The sequence below is a fragment of the Micromesistius poutassou genome (genome assembly GCF_964030765.1).
Source record: "Micromesistius poutassou genome assembly, chromosome: 12".
NCBI lineage: Eukaryota > Metazoa > Chordata > Actinopteri > Gadiformes > Gadidae > Micromesistius > Micromesistius poutassou.
In genome coordinates this window covers 6,863,373-6,883,903 of record NC_140282.1, presented here as the reverse complement: position 1 = coordinate 6,883,903, position 20,531 = coordinate 6,863,373, and the positions used below count along the sequence as shown (strand labels likewise).

Below are 20,531 nucleotides of genomic sequence, written 5' to 3'. Positions count from 1 at the left end.
CTGGGCAGTGAGTAAATCAGCTTGCACCAACCAGGTTCTACCTAATGAAACTGGAATTTCACATTTCTGTAAGAATGCAGTTGTAGGTGTGTCTGTGAAGTAGAGCACTAAGTGGTATTTCACTGTATTGTATATTTGACATAATTTTATTTATTCCCCCTAAAATATGAAGGATGTGTTGTGACCAGCTTTCATGGCTATATTGTTCTCACTTCACGTTTTCTTCCTGTTCCTTGGGTGCGTGTTTGTGTGTGTGTGTGTGTGTGTGTGTGTGTGCGTGCGTGTTAATGTATGCAAGCAAGAAGTAGCTCTGTTCAGCTCCAATTGTCCTTCCCGTCATAAAGGGTAACTTTTGCTTACATTGAATCCATCCGGGTAGATCCCCACATAACTGTCTTATATATTTATATATTTATATATATTTGCAACAAATATAACTCATATAGTATAACAATGATGTACAATACATGCCTCAGTAGAGCTAACTAAGGTTAGTAGAGTGTTGGAATCTATTGCTGGTATTGATTCAGTGTGAGCAGTCATTCATATCACTATCTGAGAGCTCGTCCTGCTCCCCATCCTCACCGTCGAGACCGCCTCATCCAAAGAGCATTGAAAGACCTGAAGCAATGAGTTAATGTTAATGAGTAGATACTGTGAGGTTGTACACGTTTGACACGTGCCAAGTGGTCCAGTACTTACCTAACCCTAAGTGCTGCTGGTTTTACACTGGACAGCTTTTTGGAGGTTTTATGGTCCTGGGAGATTTGATGATCTGGAGCTTTGGTGATCTGATGATCTGGTGATCTGGAGCTCTGGTGATCTGATGATCTGGTGATCTGGAGCTCTGGTGATCTGGAGCTCTGGTGATCTGATGATCTGGTGATCCGGTGATCTTGTTGTAAGGGACACGAGTGGTCCTGCTTTAGCAGTTATACTATAATTTGTTTGTCCAGCATTTGGTGAAGGATGGATTGTAGTCAATCAGCATTGTCTTCAAATGTGTATATAAGAGTGATTGACGGAGAGAAAATAAAGTATATTAAAAGTAGATGAATATATGTATGATGTAATATTAGGTGTAGAGATAAAAATAAATAAAATATCAGTTTTATGAAGGGTATTTTATGGCAGAATATAAAACGACCTGCTCTGCTCTCATTGGTCGCTACACACCGTTAGAGCTCAGAGGTGTTGGTAATGCTCTGCTCTCATTGGTCCCCACGCATCGTTAGAGCTCAGAGGTGTTGGTAATGCTCTGCTCTCATTGGTCCCCATGCATCGTTAGCCATCTCTTCCCCATGGAGGCCCCTCCCCCCAAACATCCCTCTCTTCAGACCCTGACCTCTGATCAGTTTATCCGTCAGTACGTTTACATGCACAGCTTAATCCGATTAAAGCCATAGTTCAACTATGCTCCGCAATTGGACAACTGCAATCGTCCGGTTATACATGGCGGTGAGTAAATCGATTCATTGGCCGAAGTGTGTCATGCCCCGGTACGATAGGTGGCGCTGTACCCATTTCAACTAGTGGTTATGGAGCCACCGGCTGACCTCTTTACGTCACCAGCAACAACAAACTCAGGCGGCATTCGAGAAAGATGTTTTCAGTAGACAGCTGTCACTTCACTTCCAGTCCATGTCAGCTCAAAATAAATGTTTTTTTTCTTCTGACATGTTTACAATCTTTATTGATTCATTGCGCCGTGGCTGAACTGACGGGGATATTTTCTGATATTATGAATCTTAAAGATTGTGTCAAGTCTCCGACTCTCTGGTACTTCCACAAGTAAAGATGCCTAGTGGGGGTTATCTCGCCCATGGGGGAGAAGGAATTGGGGGAAAGGAACTTTGGCTTTGACTCTCTGAAGTCCAGATTGAACCGAACATGGAGGAGAAAGGGATTGTTGTCGTATGCGGGCTCCGCCGCATAGGTGATCCAAAAGCCAGTCAGAACATCGGCTGTCAGAGCTGAGGGTTTATTTATTTTCGAAATATAGCGACGTTGGACTAGTGGGCTGTAGGACCAATGGGAATTTTTCGGGTTATTGAGAGGTCATAACAATGGAGCGTCAGAGAAATTACATGGACCCGAAGTGAATTGACAGCTGTCTACTGAAAACTCTCTTTCTCCCGCTGGAGCAGCCCCTCCGCATACGGCATTCCCCCAATTCCTTCTCCCACATGGGCGAGATAACCCACACTATAAATCTTTACTTGTTGTGGAAGTATCAGAGAGTCTGAGAACCCGACGCAGTCTTTAAGATTCATAATATCAGAGAATATCCCCGTCAGTTCGGCCGCAGCGCAATGAATGAATAAAGATCGTAAACACGTCGGGAGAAAAAATCTTTTATTTTGACAGATGTGCCCGAAGTTACTACTTTACAACCTTGTTGATGGCCCACATTTAGAAAAACATGTACCTTTAATTCAGCCTTGGGTGAAATCGAAGCGTAGTGTCTGTGTGCTTCCACCTTTACTAAATGCATGCCATGCGCGCTCCCGCGGCTGGGGATACAATTCTTATAGGGGGTAACTACTACCGGTTTCCTCCATCTTCACCTTTTTAAATAAATCGCTGTTTCTCGTTTTACGACGGCGACAACAACACGACTAACGTCTCCTTCTACTTCCGGCTCACGGCCCCCGGAAAAGATTGCGAGCATGCGCAGAACGCATAATCCAATCCCAATCCGTACCTGCATGCTTAATGCGACTAACAGTCGAATAATCAAGGGGTCTTAATTCGACTATGAGAAACCCAATTTGATTCGATTTTCTAAGGTGTATACATGCATCTTAGTAATCCAATCATAGTTGGACTAACCCAATAATTTCTACTTTCTTGAGTGTCATGTAAACGCACTGTGTGTTTCTGTCCGGTTCACGTCGAGGGGAACGGACCACACGACTGATCCAATATATATGGTAAAGAAATCAGATGTAATAATTTGACAGATACTGCGATTGCGATATGAGTCTCTATTAGAAAGTATCATAATTTTTTCATCACAATTTAAATTTTCTCTGAAGAACCTGAAATCATGATGTGAGATTTGTTGGTCTGGACCAACTATAAACATGTTTTCATCTGGAGATTCTGTAAGCCATGACATCTCATATACATATACTTAATTTATAACAGTGATAGAGTATAGTATAATGGTGTTATTCATTAACACATTTTACAGACACCAACACATCAGCTAAATCGTTGTCTTATTCCATCTCTCCACCCACTTACCTGCAGTGTGTCACGGCCCTGACTTTACACATTGCCTATGGAAGTGTCAAGAAGGACACAATACATATATACACAACCCCGTGTTCTGTGAACATTTTAGTCGTATGTTTGCGTCAGATGTTAGACCCAAGTTAGGATGAGCCTCTGTATGTTCCATTGAACCTGCATCTCTCTCACTCCCCCCCTCCATGGCAGTATGCTGATAAGAGGATGATGTTTATTAGAGAATCAGGAAGAGAGATGGCTGATGGGAGGGTGAACTGTGTGGTGAGCTGATCCTGAGAGAGACTATGCTGCTATAACCCATTCCTTTCTTGAACTAAAGGGAACTCAGAGTGTATTGAGGGGACCATTAAACAAAGCACAGTATTTTTAAAATTTGTATAGAGTTCTATCAAAAATTTTATAGGGGTTTTCTGAAGAAGAAAATGTTCAACTCGTGTGGATTGCCAAAAAAAGAGGAATACTATACAATAAGAAAGTGAATACTATCAGATTTATGGGTTATGTAAGAAGCAATATTTATCCTGAGTCTCCTTGGTTGTGTTTTTTCCCATTATAAAGTTATATATCATATGACCACATATCAGTGTTTTTTAAAGAAGACTATGAGATTCTATTGCATTTTAGATAAGATATTTGGCCAATCGGACACAAATCCAGTTTCTTCTAAATACCATTTGCCTGGTTGGAATTTACCAAGTCTAGAGTGTACAATGTATTTATAAATGAGTAAAATCTTCTCTCCATAAATATAAACTATTTATGGGTACATGTTGGTAGAAAATAATGCTGCACCTATAAATAAATCCAGAAAAAAAACAAAATATTATAAAATATAAAGAATAGGATAATTGCTGACGTCTTGAAGCAACACTAACCTACTTTCTATCTTAGAAGTCATTAGAAGTAGTAGAAAGCTGTCCGCCGCCCCCTGGTGGAGGCTCACCTCCACACCCTTTAAAACTACAGTCACACCGTCACGTCGTCAAAGCCTTCGGGTAACTGTTCAGTTCTATTCTTTTTTTCCATTGATAGATTTGTTATTTAAGTCTTCATAGAAGCTAAGATGTTTTGGCTATTTTTGTGGGAAGAACTAATGTGTCCATGTTTTCTATGTTGCTGTAATTTTGTGCTACCAAAACCAATTTAGAGTAAACTAATTAACGAAACGAAAACGAGAGAATAACTGAACTCTTCCTTCTTCCCCCCCCCCCCCCCCCACCCTCCTCAAGACTTCTTGTATGGCAACCAAACTTCACTGTAAGAAATAAATATAACATTGCACTAGTGTGGTATATCTCTTTTTAGCTTGTGCCTTCTGTGATTATTTTTGTATGTACATTTTCATTCAATGTAGTTTGTGATTTGTAGATTTGTGTCAACATGTAATCTCACAACAGATGAACCCTACTTTAGTATTGCTATTAATGTTTATAATACAGTATGAAATACTAAGGTTCCCGAAACACAACAATGTTGAATTTCTTTCATAAGCCGGGTAGAGCATATCCCATGTGCCGCGCGCTTTACCCTACATACAACAGTATACGATTACGGCCGTTTCAGTACCGTACATACAGCAGTATGCGCGCACGCCATTTCAGTACCGTAACAGCAGTATGCGCGCAGGCCGTTTCAGTACCGTAAAAACAGCAGTATGCGCGCAGACACATTTCCGTACCGTACGGAAGCAGTATACGTGCCGGCACATTTCAGTACCGTATAGGACAGTCACAGTCTGCGGAGGCTTTGGTGAACGCATTAAGCGGCATGTTTCAGTCAATCCAGAAATCATTAGTTTCCTCTGAAAAGTACCCCATGACAGTAACAATACCATGTTGATTTAAAAAATATGAACAATTAACAAGTTATATTTACCACCATATTTATTGAAACTATTGACTTAAAAAAAAGTACAAGCAGGTAATGTGACTCAAGCAAAAAGAAAGACAAATAAAAATACATTTTAAAGGTCACTTGGAAAGAAAAAAGAACACCCTAAGTCACCCTATCAGTGTGATGCGAGCATGAACCTTATGAAGTATGAATCAGTGAACCTTATGAAGTATGAATAGTACAGTATAACCTTATGATGTATGAATCACAGTATGAATCATACAGCATAAACTTTATGAAGAATGAATCATAGTGAGCCTTATGAAGTATGAATCATACAGTATGACCATAAAGTATAACCTTATGAAGTATGAAAAGTACAGTATAAACCTGTACAAACCTCCTCATATTAGAGCGCAGAGAAACGAGGCCACTACAACGCCCGCTCGCTGGCTGCTACAAATTACTTTTATTTCTTTAGAAATAGTTTTTTATTAATCCATTCATAATTTCCCCCCAAAAAGCCTCCACCTGGCTGGCTAGGCCTCCGACCGACCTCTGCTCTATGGAGGCTGCAGGCAAACAAGTTGAACATACAATCTGGTCCAGAACCAAGATGCACACTGACAATAGCAAGAACAGCTAAATAAAAGCCCCTAATTATCCACGGTTTTCAGTTTCTCAGTTCAACATAAATCCTGATTTTCTCTGTGCATTGCGTGTTAAATGGTCTCTATGGTCCAATGTGGTTCAGTGTTGGTGAACAGCACTATGAACTATATGTCAACTGTATGCTTATGTTGAACTAGAGTTCATCAGATCAGAGACCATGGATCCTAACTCCAACCTCTAGTAACAGCAATCCATCAATCAGTCAATACTTAATGATTTAAACAACAATCATTAATCATTATTAAAGGTTATTTCTAAGGTATTTCCTCTGCATCATAGCGGAAGCAAATGGAACAAGTGCGAAAATGAGCAGATCCAGAATCGACTGCGTTTCCCCAGGGAACCAGGACCTATCAGCTAACCCTAGCTATCCTAACCCTAACGCCGCTGGTTCTACTGGGATTCATGGTTCTTTCATGGATTTCTGATGGAGCAGGAGAAAGATAAGATAAGGTGAAGATAAGATAAGGTAAAGGGCTCTTTCTCTATTCTGACTCAGTGTCTCTGGAGCGTGCGGCCACAGCACCCCCAAGTGGAGGAGCAACACGGGACGCACAGCTGAGAACAAATCAAAAAGAGGGACGGGGGAGAGGGACGGAGGGAGGGGGGGGGAGGGCCGGAGGGAGGGAGTGAGGGAGGGGGGAGGGAGGGGAGAGGGGGGACAGCAGAGACACGGCGTCACTGAGACAAACGACGAGTGGAAGAGTTTGGTCAGGATGTTGGGGGGGGCGGGGCCCTCAGGGGGGGCGGGGCCCTCAGGGGCGGACCTCCACGTAGTTGGCGGGGAAGAGGCCGTAGGCCCCCCCACACACGCCGCGCCACCAGCCCTCGTCGATCATCTCGATGTTGGTGATGATGTCGTCGGGGTCGAAGGAGATCTCATCCTCGCCGGCTGCCATGGGAACAGGCGGTGAACACGCATACGCCAACTGGGATAGCCCCCCCCCATAGAATCCCCACCTCACCTGCTTGGTAGTCGTACAGCGCCACGGCCGTCACGCCCTGCTCCTCCCCGCCGGCAACGTCTGGAACACACACACACACAGCTCTGATACACTACACTACACACACACACACAGCTCTGATACACTACACTACACACACACACACAGCTCTGATACACTACACTACACACACACACACAGCTCTGATACACTACACTACACACACACACACAGCTCTGATACACTACACTACACACACACACACACAGCTCTGATACACTACACTACACACACACACACACAGCTCTGATACACTACACTACACACACACACACACAGCTCTGATACACTACACTACACACACACACACAGCTCTGATACACTACACTACACACACACACACAGCTCTGATACACTACACTACACACACACACAGCTCTGATACACTACACTACACACACACACAGCTCTGATACACTACACTACACACACACACAGCTCTGATACACTACACTACACACACACACAGCTCTGATACACTACACTACACACACACACAGCTCTGATACACTACACTACACACACACACAGCTCTGATACACTACACTACACACACACACAGCTCTGATACACTACACTACACACACACACAGCTCTGATACACTACACTACACTACACTACACGCACGCACGCACGCACGCACGCACGCACGCACGCACGCACGCACGCACGCACACCCCCTCCGGAGGCTCACCTCCTGGCTCCGCCTCCACGTTCTGGTACAGGTTCTCCTCTGGTTGGCCGCCGGGCGCGGTGGGCGGAGCCTCCACTTCCTCCTGGTAGCGCTGCTCCTCCTCCACCGCAGCGTTCTGACACAAGGGGAGCCAGAGGCACAGTGTGAGCTACAAGGAGGAGCTACAAGGAGGAGGAGGAGGAGGAGCTACAAGGAGGAGGAGACACTGAGCTGTAGGGAGGGTCTCGCTCCTCTCTCCCGCAGTACGGACCCTCCGTGTGAGGGGGCGTCTCCTCCTCCTCCTCCTCATAGTTCTTATATATGGACTGTAGGTTTTATATGTAAGGGATAATGTAGAGAATGTTCTATACATTATCATATATATATATATATATATATATATATATATATATATATATATATATATATATATATATATATATATATATATATATTCTTAATGAAGTCGTTTCTCTTCTCACCTGGTAGGCGGGCTGGGCCGTAGGGGGGGGGCTAGGGGCGGGGCTAGGGGCGCGGACGGAGGCGGGCTCCGGGACACGGGCCGCCTCCTCCTGCTGCTCCTCCTTCCTGCGGGCCGCCTCCTCCTGCTGCTCCTTCCGGCGTGCCTCCTCCTGCTCCTGCTTCTCCTTGGCCTGCCGCCTCGCCCGCTCCTCGTCCGCCCGCCGCCGGTCCTCCTCCTCGTTCTGCTTGGCAATGTTCTCGAAGCGAGCTTTGATGTTCCCCGTCCCGCTGCTCGCTGTGGGGGGGGGGGGCCAAGGTTACTAGGTCTAAACTAACCCCCTAATCTGAGCGAGGGGGGGGGGTACTCCTATCTAACGTGTTGGGATGAGAGGCCAGGCAGTACTAGTCAAACCTATGTTGGTATCAGAGGCCAGGCAGTACTAGTCAAACCTATGTTGGGATGAGAGGCCAGGCAGTACTAGTCAAACCTATGTTGGGATGAGAGGCCGGGCAGTACTACTCAAACCTATGTTGGGATGAGAGGCCAGGCAGTACTAGTCAAACCTATGTTGGGATGAGAGGCCAGGCAGTACTAGTCAAACCTATGTTGGGATCAGAGGCCAGGCAGTACTAGTCAAACCTATGTTGGAATCAAAGGCCAGGCAGTACTAGTCAAACCTATGTTGGGATGAGAGGCCAGGCAGTACTAGTCAAACCTATGTTGGGATGAGAGGCCAGGCAGTACTAGTCAAACCTATGTTGGAATCAAAGGCCAGGCAGTACTAGTCAAACCTATGTTGGGATGAGAGGCCAGGCAGTACTAGTCAAACCTATGTTGGGATCAGAGGCCAGGTAGTACTAGTCAAACCCACCAGCCTCCGTGGCCTTGGTCTTCTGATAGGCAGAGCTCGGCCTCTCGATGTCCTCAAAGGTTCCTGCACTCTGCAGAGCAACAGAGAAACAGAGGTTTAGACACACACACACACACACACACACACACACACACACACACACACACACACACACACACACACACACACACACACACACACACACACACACACACACACACACACACACACACACACACACTACCTTATCCATTCTGTCCTGCTGGACACCAAACTTCCCTCCGAAGCCTTTGGAATAATCTGGAAGCACAAGAAATGCATGTTTTGTATTTTCACAATAAAAGTCTTTCCACGTGAGGCCTCCCTCTGTTCAGCGGACGTCTTTACACTCTGACCCTAGCCCCAGTAGAAGACCCTAGCTCTAACCCTAACCCTAGCTCTAACCCTAGCTCCATCAGAAGACCCTAACTCTAACCCTAACTCTAACCCTAACTCCATCAGAAGACCCTAACTCTAACCCTAGCTCTAACCCTAGCTCCATCAGAAGACCCTAACTCTAACCCTAGCTCTAACCCTAGCTCTAGCTCTAGCAGAAGACCCTAACCCTAGCTCTAACCCTAGCTCTAGCTCTAGCAGAAGACCCTAACCCTAGCTCTAACCCTAGCTAACAGAAGACCCTAACCCTAGCTCTAACCCTAACACTAGCTCTAACCCTAGCTCTAGCAGAAGACCCTAACCCTAGCTCTAACCCTAACCCTAGCTCTAACCCTAGCTCTAGCAGAAGACTCTAACCCTAGCTCTAACCCTAGCTCTAGCAGAAGACCCTAACCCTAGCTCTAACCCTAACATCAACAGTTAGAGGACGGAGTTGGTTCTTCACAAGAGCAACATTGTGGTTCTCTTAGTGGTTGGAACCGACTCTGAACACAACAGCTATTTAAAAAACATGTGCTTAATAATCATCTGATCCTTAAAGGTGACATTATGAAAACAACCCTTTTCCTGGGGTTAGGGTTAGGGTGTTGTTTTTGGTCTCTGGTGCTGCCACACGCATACAAACTTTGAAATAAGTCTGTACATGCTTCAGTTGAGTCAGTATCAGCGGCCCCTCCTCCGTAGGAGGGGGGCACATTTGAATATTACCACCCACTTCCCCATCCCCCTCCAATCAGAGCATAGATAAGATTTTGTGGACCAGCGGACGAGCGCTGGGCGGAGATGTTTGTGCATTTCCGGGAGTACAATCCCTTTCTCCTCCATTTCTTGGTTAAATCTGGACTTCAGAGAGTCAAAGCCAAAGTTCCTTTCCCCCAATTCTTCTCAACCATGGCCGAGATAACCCCCACTATGAGTCTTTACTTGTTGTGGAAGTACCAGAGACGTCAGACGCAGTCTTTATGATTCATAATATCATCCGAGGCGCACATAGCTTTTGGCCGTGATATTAGATATTATATTATATAGATGCCTATACATTATTATTATTATATTATATAGATATAGAGCTCCGGGAGTCCACAAACGGCAACAATCACTTCTCCTCCACGCTGTGGTTCACTCTGACAGCTCATTGGTCAATGGGCAGCAGCTCATTTGAATGAACGCTACAGACACCAGAAACAGCACATTGTGAAGGGACTGGAACAGAGCGGACTCACTTCCCTTCTCAGCAGCTCACATGCGGTGCAGAATAGAGGAAGTTGTTGGCTTTAAAAGAGACCACATCAGAGAGCAGAGAGAAGTGAAACCACTGAAGAAACTGCTTTCATTGGAGCAAGGATAGTCTCACACACACACACACACACACACACACACACACACACACACACACACACACACACACACACACACACACACACACACACACACACACACACACACACACACACACACACACACACACACACACACACACACACGTCGCCCTACCTTTCTGGGACTCGTGGAGCTGCAGCTTCTCCTGGTGGTCCCAGCCCACCGCCGACTTGTCCTGCCGGTCCGTCTGCACGCCGAACTTGCCCCCGAAGCCCTTGGTGTAATCTGAGATTAAAACATTGTTAAGTTATTCCTGGCCCTCGGGAGGACTGGGGCATGGGACTGGGCCATGGGACTGGGGCATGGGACTGGGCCATGGGACTGGGCCATGGGACTGGGGCATGGGACTGGGGCATGGGACTGGGGCATGGGACTGGGGCATGGGACCTGGCCATGGGACTGGGGCATGGGACTGGGGCATGGGACTGGGGCATGGGACTGGGGCATGAGACTGGGCCATGGGACTGGGGCATGGGACTGGGCCATGGGACTGGGACATGAGACTGGGGCATGGGACTGGGTCATGGGACTGGGGACTGGGGCATGGGACTGGGTCATGGGACTGGGACTGGGGCATGGGACTGGGGACTGGGGCATGGGGCATGGGACTGGGGAATCATTAGAATGGTACACCAGTTATAGGAGGAGGCCTCTCCTATTGGTACACCAGTTATAGGAGGAGGCCTCTCCTATTGGTACACCAGTTATAGGAGGAGGCCTCTCCTATTGGTACACCAGTTATAGGAGGAGGCCTCTCCTATTGGTACACCAGTTATAGGAGGAGGCCTCTCCTATTGGTACAGACTGCTTTCACTCCATTTTGAATGGTTTTAATTATATATGCAAAATTAGTTTTTCTGAAAGACACAATGACTGCTACTCTTAGTTAAGTAAATAGTAGTGTTAACAACAATGGTAACAGAACAAACCTTTCTGTGAATCGTGTTTCTCAGTCTTGCCCTGGTACTCAAAGCCCATGGCACTCTTGTCCACCTTGTCAGCCTCTACTCCGTACTTGCCACCGAAGCCTTTGGCGTAATCTAGGAGTGACCCGGCAAATAGGTTAGGGTTAGGGGTGATAACTGAACCAATGCATGAATACATATAGATATCTGAAAGGAGGAGATGGGAGGACAGCCGGCCTTAACATCTTCACTGAAAACAGCAGACCTCCAGTCAACCATCACAGGGAATACTTGGAAACGGAAAAAAAAAATACACAGGAAACGGCAGCAGAGGAGCAAAGTGAGAGGAATACAAACAAGACTGGAGACTGAACTCAGCTTCGCATGCACAGACATGTCCAAGTATGTGTGGGTGTGTGAATGTTAGGGGTGGCTCACCAGGGTGAAATAAATAAATATACATACATACACAGAGAGAGACATACATACATAACACACACACACACACAGAGACAGAGAGAGAGAGAGAGACAGAGACAGAGAGAGAGAGATCGTTTGTGCGCCATCCTACCTACTACTACTTTTCCTTTACATATTTTGGTCGATATTTATCAGATATTCACACTCCTGATTACAGCAATCTGACGCATTGAAATAAAGATGAGATTAATGATTCAAAATGTTCCCCATGGATAAAACATTAAAATCTGAAACATTAAAACTATTCAAACATTCTTTGAAATAGTAATAGTCTAATAGTCTGTCTGCCCCTCTGCCTGTCTGTCTACCCCACTGCCTGTCTGTCTGTCCCTCTGTCTGTCTGTCTGCCCGCCCCTCTGTCTGTCTGCCCCACTGCCTGTCTGTCTGTCCCTCTGTCTGCCCCTCTGCCTGTCTGTCTGTCCCTCTGTCTGTCTGCCTGTGTGTGTAACATGGGGCTGTGCTGACCTTTCTGGGACTCGTGTTTCTCCGTCTTGCTTTGGTAGTCGAAGCCGAGGGCACTCTGGTCCACGCGGTCTGCCTGCACCCCGTAGCGCCCGCCGAACCCCGCCGAGTAGTCTACAGACAGGGGTCAAAGGTCAGGGGTCAAAGGTCAGGATTACCCCCTAGCCCCACGAATAGTCTACAGACAGGGGTCAAAGGTCAGGTTTACCCCCTAGCCCCACGAGTAGTCTACAGACAGGGGTCAAGCCTAACCCTACTACAGTCTGGGGGTAGCAGCTGGTCCTACTACAGTCTGGGGGTAGCAGCTGGTCCTACTACAGCAGTGCACAATGTGCAGCACCGCTCAGTTTAATGTGAGAATACCTTTCTGAGACGCGTGCTTCTCTGTCTTTCCGGCATACTCAAAACCAACGGCTGACTGGAAGGAAGGAACACACACACACACACACACACACACACACACACACACACACACACACACACACACACACACACACACACACACACACACACACACACACACACACACACACACACACACACACACACACACACACACACACACAATTAATTATGCATTTAGCTGAATAATAGATTTACTACCATTTACATTATAGTGCTATCATTATAGAGATACCTTTACTATAGATCGATAGCTCCGTTATATGTGCAGCTGATCCAACCACACACCTCCATCAGAACAGACACGGCCCAATGTTCACTCTAATGTCTTGTTTGATAGGGTGAGGGTTATGATATGTGGCTGCCCATCAGAACTTCTTGAACTTCTTTCCCATCGGTGCTTTCAGGTGTGTGTTTACACAGGGCCAACTAAAACTAGCGTCAGCCCGATGCTCCATCATTCCACACCTTGTCAACACCTGATCACCTAACACTGAGGCCATATCCCTCTGAAGGAGAGAGAGGGCCTAACCCTAACCCACACCCTTACCCTATCCGTCTGAAGGAGAGAGAGGGCCTACCCCTAACCCTAGAGGGCCTAACCCTAACTCTAGAGGGCCTAACCCTAACCCACACCCTAATCCTACCCCTAACCGTAGAGTGCCTACCCCTAACTCTAGAGGGCCTAACCCTAACCATCTGAAGGTGAGAGAGGGCCTACCCCTAACCCTAGAGGGCCTAACCCTAACCGTCTGAATGGGAGAAGAGGGCCTACCTGGTCCACTCGGTCGGCCTGCACACCGAACTTGCCCCCAAAGCCCTTGGAGGTGTCCGTCTGGGAGCAGTGCGTGGAAAGCTTGCTCTGGTAGTCGTGGCCCACGGCAGACTGTCAGGGAGACACAAGAGGGAGAAGAGGCATCTGGAGTGTGAGGGTGTGAGAGATACACAGTTCACCACTAAGCCTAAGCCTGACCAGGGGTCTGCAGAGTGTTGATATCCAACTCACTACAGCGCTGCACTAGTGAGCACAACAATGACCCATGCGGGGAGGAGGTGTGGAGGAGGCGGTGAAAGGAGTACTGCAACAGCACCAGCCCAGCCCAGTCTGACCTCCAGGCCCCAGTCTGACCTCAGTCTGATAATGGACGATAGCCTTTGACGAGACATGTCAACTATGATCGGGAAAATAGGAGTTTGCAATGAAAGCTTTGCCTGCAGTCACAGGGTAAAACCAGGTCTGTTTAATACCATTTGCATACCTGAGGATGGGCTTACAGTGAATCAGGGCTTACAGTGAATCGGGGATTACAGTGAATCGGGGTTTACAGTGAATCAGGGATTACAGTGAATCAGGGATTACAGTGAATCGGGATTACAGTGAATCTTAACAAGGGTGTGGTTTCAGGGCTCGCTCTGGTACCTTGTCCATGCGGTCCTGCTGTACCCCGAACTTGCCCCCGTATCCATGAGAGGCTTTGGGCATGTCGTCCAGCTCCTTCTGCTTCATGGACGTGTGTTCTGTGGACACGTTGGCTCGCAGTTGGTGGATGCTGCAGGCAGAAGATGACCTTATAACACTGGAGACACAAAGAGGTCCAGAGATAGAAGGCTTAGCTTAGCTTCAACTCCTCACTTGATGTGCTCCTGGTGTCCGGAGCCCTCCACCGTCTTGGCTCCCCATCGCTGCTCCTTCTCTGTCACGTCATTCTGGAGAGAGAGCCCATTCACTCAGACACCAAACCACTACACCACGCCCACAGCTGAGAGCACCGGGGAGGAGGCCTTACTGGACTGCTGATCAGGGGTTAGATGGTGGGGTCTGGTGATGGGGACCTTGGTGTAGTCATAGATACCTCAAAGTCAGGGTCGGTCTCCCAGTCGTCGCCTCCGTCCTCCACAGCGACGCTGACAGACTGTCCCGCGGCGGCCTTCCACATCGTCTGTGATGTCCTTCAAACACACACAGGCTGCACACGTAAACACAAACTCCACTGTTTAGAGGCTCCATGGCTGGAGGAACATCTGGAGCCTTCACCATTACAGAAGTCCAACACCAGAGTTTGTATAAAAGGAATCTCCTGAATCCTGACTCAACACATTCTGGAAGAGCAGCATCTGGTTCCAATTATACAATACACACTGTGCTACACACTGGACTACACACTGTAACACACACTGGAATACATACTGAACTACACACTGCTAAAAACTGGACTACACACTGTACTACACAATGCCAGCGTCGTTGCATCAGTCATTGTAGGGGGTGCAAATAGACATGAGGATAAATTGATGAGGTAGATGATCAAATGAATGATACATGATGGGCCATCCAACACCAAAGGGTTAGGGAAACCATCTAACCCTAAAGTAGAACATATAAAGGGTTAGGGAAACCATCTAACCCTATCCTAAGTAGTAGATAAAGGTGGTACATCTCCATGTGTTAACGCGTGGAACAAACAGACATGATGATCGCCGAGCTAAAGGTTAATATAATAATATTAAACGACATTGTGTCATTTCATATTCAACATTTAGTGTAAGATGTAAAGGCTAAACATCTCAAAATGTACTGGTTTAACAGCATAGGTTAGGGTAAATAGTTAGGGTTAAGATGTAAAGGCTAAACATCTCATAATAAACAGGTTTCACCAGACGATCAATAGCGACTGAAGAAGATTAACCTGAAGGAGTCCACCTTATAGAGACGGTGGATGAGATGGATGGAGTTAGTTAGGGTTAGTAGTTAGGATTGGTTAGGGTTAGTAGTTAGCTGTCACCTTTAGCTAGCCAGCCTCAGTCTTCTCCCTGATGACAGAAACATGATAAACCGAGAGGTACTCACCGAACAGAGAGATGAACAGAAAACTACCCCTACTAAATAAACCAACTAAACCAAGACGATTCCCTGTTGGCGCTACGAGATCTGATCGGGAAAATTAACGAGTGACTCCTGGATCCTCTTCCGGCTTCATCCCACTTCCTGCTTCCAGTGACGTCACCTTACGATCCTCACGGATCACGTTCCATGAGGATTTGAAGTAAAAAATAAAAAAAAGGTACACATTTATTACGTGTTTATCTTCTATCGCCTCTATTTTATTAATTAATCAATAGCACGATTATTTTAAGACAATGCCTTCCCAAGGAGTACATTTCGCATGAATTAACCATTCCTTATTTTTTGTTCATTATATTCGAATTTGAGTATAAATAACTTAATATAAATACTTAAAACATAGTTGCATAGGCTGTTGGAAATCACCCATTAAAAATAGAATGCAAGTTTGTTTTACTGTGTCTACATGGTCAGTGAAAAGTAGGTTTCAGTATTTTATTGAAAGTAAGCAATAAATAATACTGTGATAAAAATAACTCATAAGTATTCAGACTGTACATCATTGTTACAAGATCAGGAGAAATCTCAAAGGAAGGAGGGAAACAAAACAGCAAAATGATTTGCATTGTGCCGTTATGCCTAAAAAGAAAAAAATCACAGCGACAGACAATAATATCACATTACAATACATGAAGAACAGCTCAGGTCAATGGCTGTGAAAACCAACAGAGGAACCGGTTTCAAGTGCTCGCAAGTCAAAGACAGACCTACTGCATCAACGCTCGAAAGAACAAGTGACAACACGCACACACTAAACACACACACAGTGATGAGTAATAATAAATAACAAAAGGACATTATGGAGTTAAGAAACAATAAGGCTTGATATGAAGTTTTCGTACAAAGTGTTTTTCTTCCTTATAAAAAGTATTTTGGATCCCGTCGTGGTCTCGGAGATCCAGAGGCCGCGTGGAGTTGGTCCATCGGAGGAGAGCAGCTCAGAGCCGTCCTAACCTGAGGTCCTTACTGTACGGGGGGGGGGGGGGGGGGGGGGCGCGCTCTCCAGGGGGGGTGGGGGGGCGGGGGGGCGAGGGGGTCGTTAAGGTTAAGGAGGAGGGGGTCGTTAAGGTTAAGGAGGAGGGGGGCAAGGGGGACATTAAGGTTCAGGTGGTGGGGGGGGGGGGGGGGGCGAGGGGGTCGTTAAGGTTCAGGCGGGGGGGGGGCGAGGGGGTCGTTAAGGTTCAGGCGGGGGGGGGGCGAGGGGGTCATTAAGGTTCAGGCGGGGGGGGGCGAGGGGGTCGTTAAGGTTAAGGAGGAGGGGGGCAAGGGGGGCATTAAGGTTCAGGTGGTGGGGGGGGGCGAGGGGGTCTTTAAGGTTCAGGCGGTGGGGGGGGGACGAGGGGGTCGTTAAGGTTCAGGCGGGGGGGGGGGGTGAGGGGGTCGTTAAGATTCAGGCGGGGGGGCGAGGGGGTCGTTAAGGTTCAGGCGGTGGGGGGGGCGAGGGGGTCGTTAAGGTTCAGGCGGGGGGGGGCGAGGGGGTCGTTAAGGTTCAAGCGGTGGGGGGGGCGAGGGGGTCGTTAAGGTTCAAGCGGTGGGGGGGGCGAGGGGGTCGTTAAGGTTCAGGCGGTGGGGGGGGGGTATAAAGTGGGGCGTGAGGCACTCTCTCACATGCAAGATCAACTAGAGAACCTGGAATTGTGTTTTCACTTGCATCTGGAAGTAGCCCTATGTTCTGTTTTCACTACAGGTCTATGGCTTTTCTTTGCTTCTATTCAAGAGTTTCGTTTTGGTATCGATATGGAGTGCAGAAAGGTGAAGGGCTCTGTTCCAGCAGACAGGTCCATGGAGACCAGCAGACAGGTCCATGGAGACCAGGTTACAGCGGGCTGTGGTCTCCATGGAGACCAGCAGACAGCAGGCTGTGGTCTCCATGGAGACCAGGTGACAGCGGGCTGTGGTCTCCATGGAGACCAGGTGACAGCGGGCTGTGGTCTCCATGGAGACCAGCAGACAGCGGGCTGTGGTCTCCATGGAGACCAGGTGACAGCGGGCTGTGGTCTCCATGGAGACCAGGTGACAGGGCGATGGCGTTCCTGCAGCACTAGACCGCTGTGGGCGGCTCCAGGTCCAGCATGTTAGCAAACAGGAACTGCAGCCATATAGCGGATATTCACTAAGACGTACAATATGCAATCATACACATTAGTCATTTGTTAAAAATAAGTTCCAAGAGTAAAATGGGTAAAGGCTATTGAATTAATTTATATCATGTGTCGAAGTCACTTGAGAATGAATTCAACAATCAGAATTCAAATAAAAAGGAATAACCCTAAAATAAAAAGATACAACAAAAATATGGTCAATAGAATGAGAATAGAAATATATATATAAAAAAATGGATTTTATATATATATATATATATATATATATATATATATATATATATATATATATATATATATATATAAAGATTAGATAAAATGTCTGATAGAAATCTACAAACCCCAGACAGTGGAAATATTAATTTCCATCTGAAATAGACATAAGGGCCCAGGCTGATTAAAAGGTCAAATAAAGAGGATTACATGAAGCTTCTAAAATCAATTATTCTCCCCCTCTCTCGCCAAGATAAATAGGATATAAAACATAGATACATCTACCATATGTCTTCTAGGGATACCCAGAGAAGGTGAAAATAGGACTGAATTCATGTTGAGGATTTGTTAAAACACAAGGTCTCGGTCACGTCCGTGGAGGACATCTCAGTTCATCATCCTGGTTTTGAAGGCAGGAAATTCACTCTCGTCTTCAGACCAGTGGCTACCTGTAGAAATAATGAGGATACACTAAGAAATAGAGAATAAGGGAGATACATACATAGAGGAGATACATACATAGAGAGGAGATACATACATAGAGAGGCAGAGAAAGAGAGAGACAGGAAGGGAGGCACGAGAAGCAGAGCGATTGAGAGGGAAAGGAAGGGGGGAGAGAGGGAGGAAAGAGACAGGGAGGGAGGAGAGAGACAGGAAAGGAGGAGAGAGACAGGAAGGGAGGAGAGAGACAGGAAGGGAGGAGAGAGACAGGAAGGGAGGAGAGAGACAGGAAGGGAAGAGAGGAACAGGAAGGGAGGAGAGAGACAGGCAGGGAAGTGAGAGACAGGAAGGGAAGCAAGAGACAGGAAGGGAGGAGAGCAGAACATGCGTTATTAAAGCAGAAGCAGCGCTGCAGCACTCCGCCTGGCCTGAGGCAGTGTGGTGGGGCTTCATTAAGCCCTCTGCTGGCCTGTGGCAGTGTGGTGGGGCTTCATTAAGCCCTCTGCTGGCCTGAGGCAGTGTGGTGGGGCTTCACTAAGCCCTCTGCTGGCCTGAGGCAGTGTGGTGGGGCTTCATTAAGCCCTCTGCTGGCCTGAGGCAGTGTGGTGGGGCTTCATTAAGCCCTCTGCTGGCCTGAGGCAGTGTGGTGGGGCTTCACTAAGCCCTCTGCTGGCCTGAGGCAGTGTGGTGGGGCTTCACTAAGCCCTCTGCTGGCCTGAGGCAGTGTGGTGGGGCTTCACTAAGCCCTCTGCTGGCCTGTGGCAGTGTGGTGGGGCTTCACTAAGCCCTCTGCTGGCCTGAGGCAGTGTGGTGGGGCTTCATTAAGCCCTCTGCTGGCCTGAGGCAGTGTGGTGGGGCTTCATTAAGCCCTCTGCTGGCCTGTGGCAGTGTGCGGGGGCTTTAAGGACAGGAGAACTGGTTCCCTTTATTATTACTTGAGTAATTGAATCCTAACTGACAGGGAAAGCCCCTGGTTTGGGGAGTAATATATAGAATGGAAACAAAGGAAAAGTTTCCATTTCATAAAGCTTGAAGGTAGTTAAAGGATTAATTCAACCAAAATGTCAATCTTAGTTTGAATACTCTAGATTGTTAAACTAGTTATTTTTTCATTATTTTGCAGGCTGTGGAATACCTCCTTTGAACACGGCTAGAAAGGCTTTCAACAGAATGGAGGCCAGACTGAACACACAGAATGTGGCCTAGCGAGATCAGGATGGTCTCACAGCGCTCACCTTGAAGAACCTTCTCATTAAGTCAAGGAACTGCAAATGATCTACTGTGAAGTGTTTAGCAAATGCTGAGCTACCGTTTCCTGCATCCCCCATAAGCTATTGCAGCTCACGCCGACTGATTACAGTTGACAGCTGCTAGCCAGCGACACCAAAGATGATCCTCTGATTCTGTTTAAATACTGACAGCCGACGGTGCAGAGACACCTTTTCAGCTATATGGCTAACACCTAGCCTAGGAGGAGGGGCTGGAGAGAGGAGAGGTGGAGGGGGAGGGACTGGAGAGAGGAGGGGGGGAGGAGGAACGGGTAGTGGACGTTGCATTTTGGGAAAGCTATTTAGAAACCTGAGAATGAGCTTACAAACTTTAGGCTCAACTTCCTCGATGTCTAAATGTTTCAGAATATTTTGAGGTGCAAGACACCGATTTTAGAATATGCCATTGTTTGGGTGAATTATTCCTTTAAAAATATCACTTCAAGAACATTCCGGTTTCGCAAGGCCTGGACCCCGTTCAGGCGGGTTCTCCAGTGGATGTGTTACTCTGCGGCAGGAGCGGTCAGACCTGTCCTGGCAGTGCGTGATGTGGCCTTACCGTCTGTTAACAAGAGTAGGTCCTGACTGTGGCAGTGTCCAGCCTCTGTATAGACTGGCTCCCTGCGTTTCCACGATGACAAAGGTCACATGCAAAGACATGCAGTTAGTCACGGCACATACACAAACGGCACGGCACAAAGCCATTCACAAGAATTCAGCTCGGAGGCATGATTCATACCAGTGAAGAGACAGCTACACTGGCCTCCATGTTTCACTACATTAGCAGCAT

The 20,531-nt window shown here is 47.1% G+C and overlaps 2 protein-coding genes across 10 annotated transcripts in view; both read right to left on the bottom strand.

Moving 5' to 3' along the window:
• Positions 1–5,126: 5,126 nt before the first annotated feature.
• cttn (cortactin) lies at positions 5,127–15,792 on the bottom strand. Its single transcript, XM_084475731.1, has 15 exons — positions 15,664–15,792; positions 14,669–14,765; positions 14,449–14,522; positions 14,236–14,365; positions 13,591–13,701; positions 12,777–12,831; positions 12,417–12,527; positions 11,496–11,606; positions 10,681–10,791; positions 8,996–9,051; positions 8,773–8,842; positions 7,921–8,195; positions 7,460–7,574; positions 6,726–6,785; positions 5,127–6,652 (listed from the first exon to the last, which is right to left on the bottom strand). The coding sequence occupies exons 2-15, from the start codon at positions 14,750–14,752 to the stop codon at positions 6,516–6,518; spliced, it is 1,500 nt and encodes a 499-aa protein (XP_084331857.1). The 5' UTR covers positions 14,753–14,765; positions 15,664–15,792; the 3' UTR covers positions 5,127–6,515.
• A 2,358-nt stretch (positions 15,793–18,150) lies between these two features.
• Positions 18,151–20,531, bottom strand: part of ppfia1 (PTPRF interacting protein alpha 1) — a 42,032-nt gene continuing 39,651 nt past the window's right edge. For 8 of the 9 annotated variants that reach the window (XM_084476551.1, XM_084476553.1, XM_084476556.1 and 5 more), the window contains one exon: positions 18,151–18,481. In XM_084476551.1, coding sequence (XP_084332677.1) covers positions 18,420–18,481 — 62 coding nt within the window. In that variant the 3' untranslated portion in view covers positions 18,151–18,419. Of the gene's footprint in view, positions 18,482–20,300; positions 20,363–20,531 lie in introns of all 9 variants that reach the window. The other variant, XM_084476552.1, reaches the window with a different exon arrangement.